At 36.0% G+C, this 1,734-nt stretch overlaps 1 protein-coding gene across 1 annotated transcript; it reads left to right on the top strand.

Annotated features, from left to right (window-relative positions):
* Nucleotides 1-334: 334 nt before the first annotated feature.
* On the top strand, nt 335-1,446 carry LOC145057627 (small ribosomal subunit protein eS26x-like). Its single transcript, XM_079005497.1, has 5 exons — nt 335-442; nt 542-634; nt 769-853; nt 930-1,063; nt 1,166-1,446. The coding sequence occupies exons 1-5, from the start codon at nt 440-442 to the stop codon at nt 1,235-1,237; spliced, it is 387 nt and encodes a 128-aa protein (XP_078861623.1). The 5' UTR covers nt 335-439; the 3' UTR covers nt 1,238-1,446.
* Nucleotides 1,447-1,734: the final 288 nt, after the last annotated feature.

Genomic DNA, 1,734 nt, shown 5'->3' with positions numbered 1-1,734 from the left:
TCAACAATATATTGAAGTCGGTATATAACCGGACGGTTTGAACGACTTTTAGGGTTGGTTCGACCGGTCGACCAGTTGAACCATTAAACCGGTAAAAGACCGGTTCAATATCGATCCGATTTTCAAAATATTGGAATATAGGTTTCTCAAACCCATTCGGTTATTTTCTTGTCGGTTAAAAAACCTGTTTATTTGGCTATTTGGATTTTGATAAAAGATTGTGGTGTGGACCTCTAAATTTTTAGTCCATTTTAATCAATTGAACATAAACGGCCCAAGTTGCATTACGGGTCAACTACTTTCTCAAATGGGCTTAGTAGGGTTTTCAAAAGAGGCGCCATATAAAAACATTGTTTCGTGGTTTCTCCTCAATTGCTGAAGATCGAGATCAGGCGGCGGAACCCTTCTCGACTTGCAACACCCGAACGCGGTTGGCATTATGGTTTGTTCTCGAGCTTATCGTTCTTTTCTATCACCTCCCTTGTCGATACATAGCTCTCAATTTTCAGTAGATTGATGATTTCAATGAAAATATTTGCAGACTTTTAAGAGAAGAAACGGCGGACGTAACAAGCATGGTCGTGGCCATGTTAAGTTTATTCGCTGCTCCAATTGCGGTAAATGCTGTCCGAAGGTATCGTCCTCTTTTTCTATCATTTTTGTTTGTAGTTATTGAAATCGAGTTTCAATCGTATGATAATATGTATACTGATTATCATATTCTGAATCAATTAATAATCTTTTACGACTTCCAATCCTTAATATCAGGATAAGGCTATCAAGAGATTTCTTGTGAGGAACATAGTTGAACAAGCTGCAGTTAGAGATGTTCAAGAAGCTTGTGCTTTTGAACGTAAGTGTTGTAGTCATTCAGTATCATTGCTTTATGTGTTTATCGTTATGTTAACTTAATTACTCTTTTTTTTTAGAATACACTCTTCCAAAACTGTACGTTAAGATGCAGTACTGTGTTTCATGTGCAATTCACTCGAAGGTTGTTAGAGTTCGCTCAAGGGTTGACAGGAGGAACCGTGAACCTCCGAAGAGATTCTCTCGTCCAAGGGTATTCATTTCACTTATTTCTTTTCTTCCTTTCTCATTAAGTGCTGTATCGATTAATTCCAAAATGAATATATTCATAAAGGGATGAACGAATGTGTTGCAGGATGATCTTCCCAAACCTGGTCAAGCACCCCGCCCAGGTGGTGCTGCTGGCCCTGCTCCTGTGCGTACTTGAAGATGAAGATGAAGATGAAGATGAAGATGCTGATGATTCTCTATGAATGATTATTAGCCTTGAAGTTAATTTTGGGTATGTTTTTGTTATGGCTTCTTCATTTAGCTTTCTTTAGCCTAGCATTGGTCTGGTGCATGTTATCAATGTTGTTCCATGACACAAGTATTTTTGAAATCTTTAATTTTATAAGATAATTTTGTTTGTTAGTATAGGCAAGATCATTGGAGTACAAGATTTGTATGTTTGAACTTTGATTTCACAATTTCAAATCAAGCTTTTGCTTAAACAACTATAAATGTATTTGGATGAGTTCCGAATAAGTATTCATAGCCACTCAATTAGGCACAAATCCAGAAAAATATAAAACAAAATAAATGCAAATAAGTAATTCAATTTAAAATGAAAACGCATTTGAAGTGCACCTTTAACGCCTTCCATGTTGAATTACGTACGTAGTATGTTGAATCTTATATTTATTTTATAACATATAATTGTTT

This window comes from Lactuca serriola, chromosome 6 (assembly GCF_051521515.1).
Source record: "Lactuca serriola cultivar US96UC23 chromosome 6, Lser_US96UC23_V15, whole genome shotgun sequence".
Classification (NCBI taxonomy): Eukaryota; Viridiplantae; Streptophyta; class Magnoliopsida; order Asterales; family Asteraceae; genus Lactuca; species Lactuca serriola.
This window is presented reverse-complemented; position numbering and strand designations above follow the sequence as displayed.

Bases quoted from the DNA above. Each gene is read 5' to 3' on its own strand.
- LOC145057627 (XM_079005497.1), top strand. The intron at 635-768 runs GTATCGTCCTCT...CCTTAATATCAG, and splicing joins GCGGTAAATGCTGTCCGAAG to GATAAGGCTATCAAGAGATT. The intron at 854-929 runs GTAAGTGTTGTA...CTTTTTTTTTAG, and splicing joins AGAAGCTTGTGCTTTTGAAC to AATACACTCTTCCAAAACTG.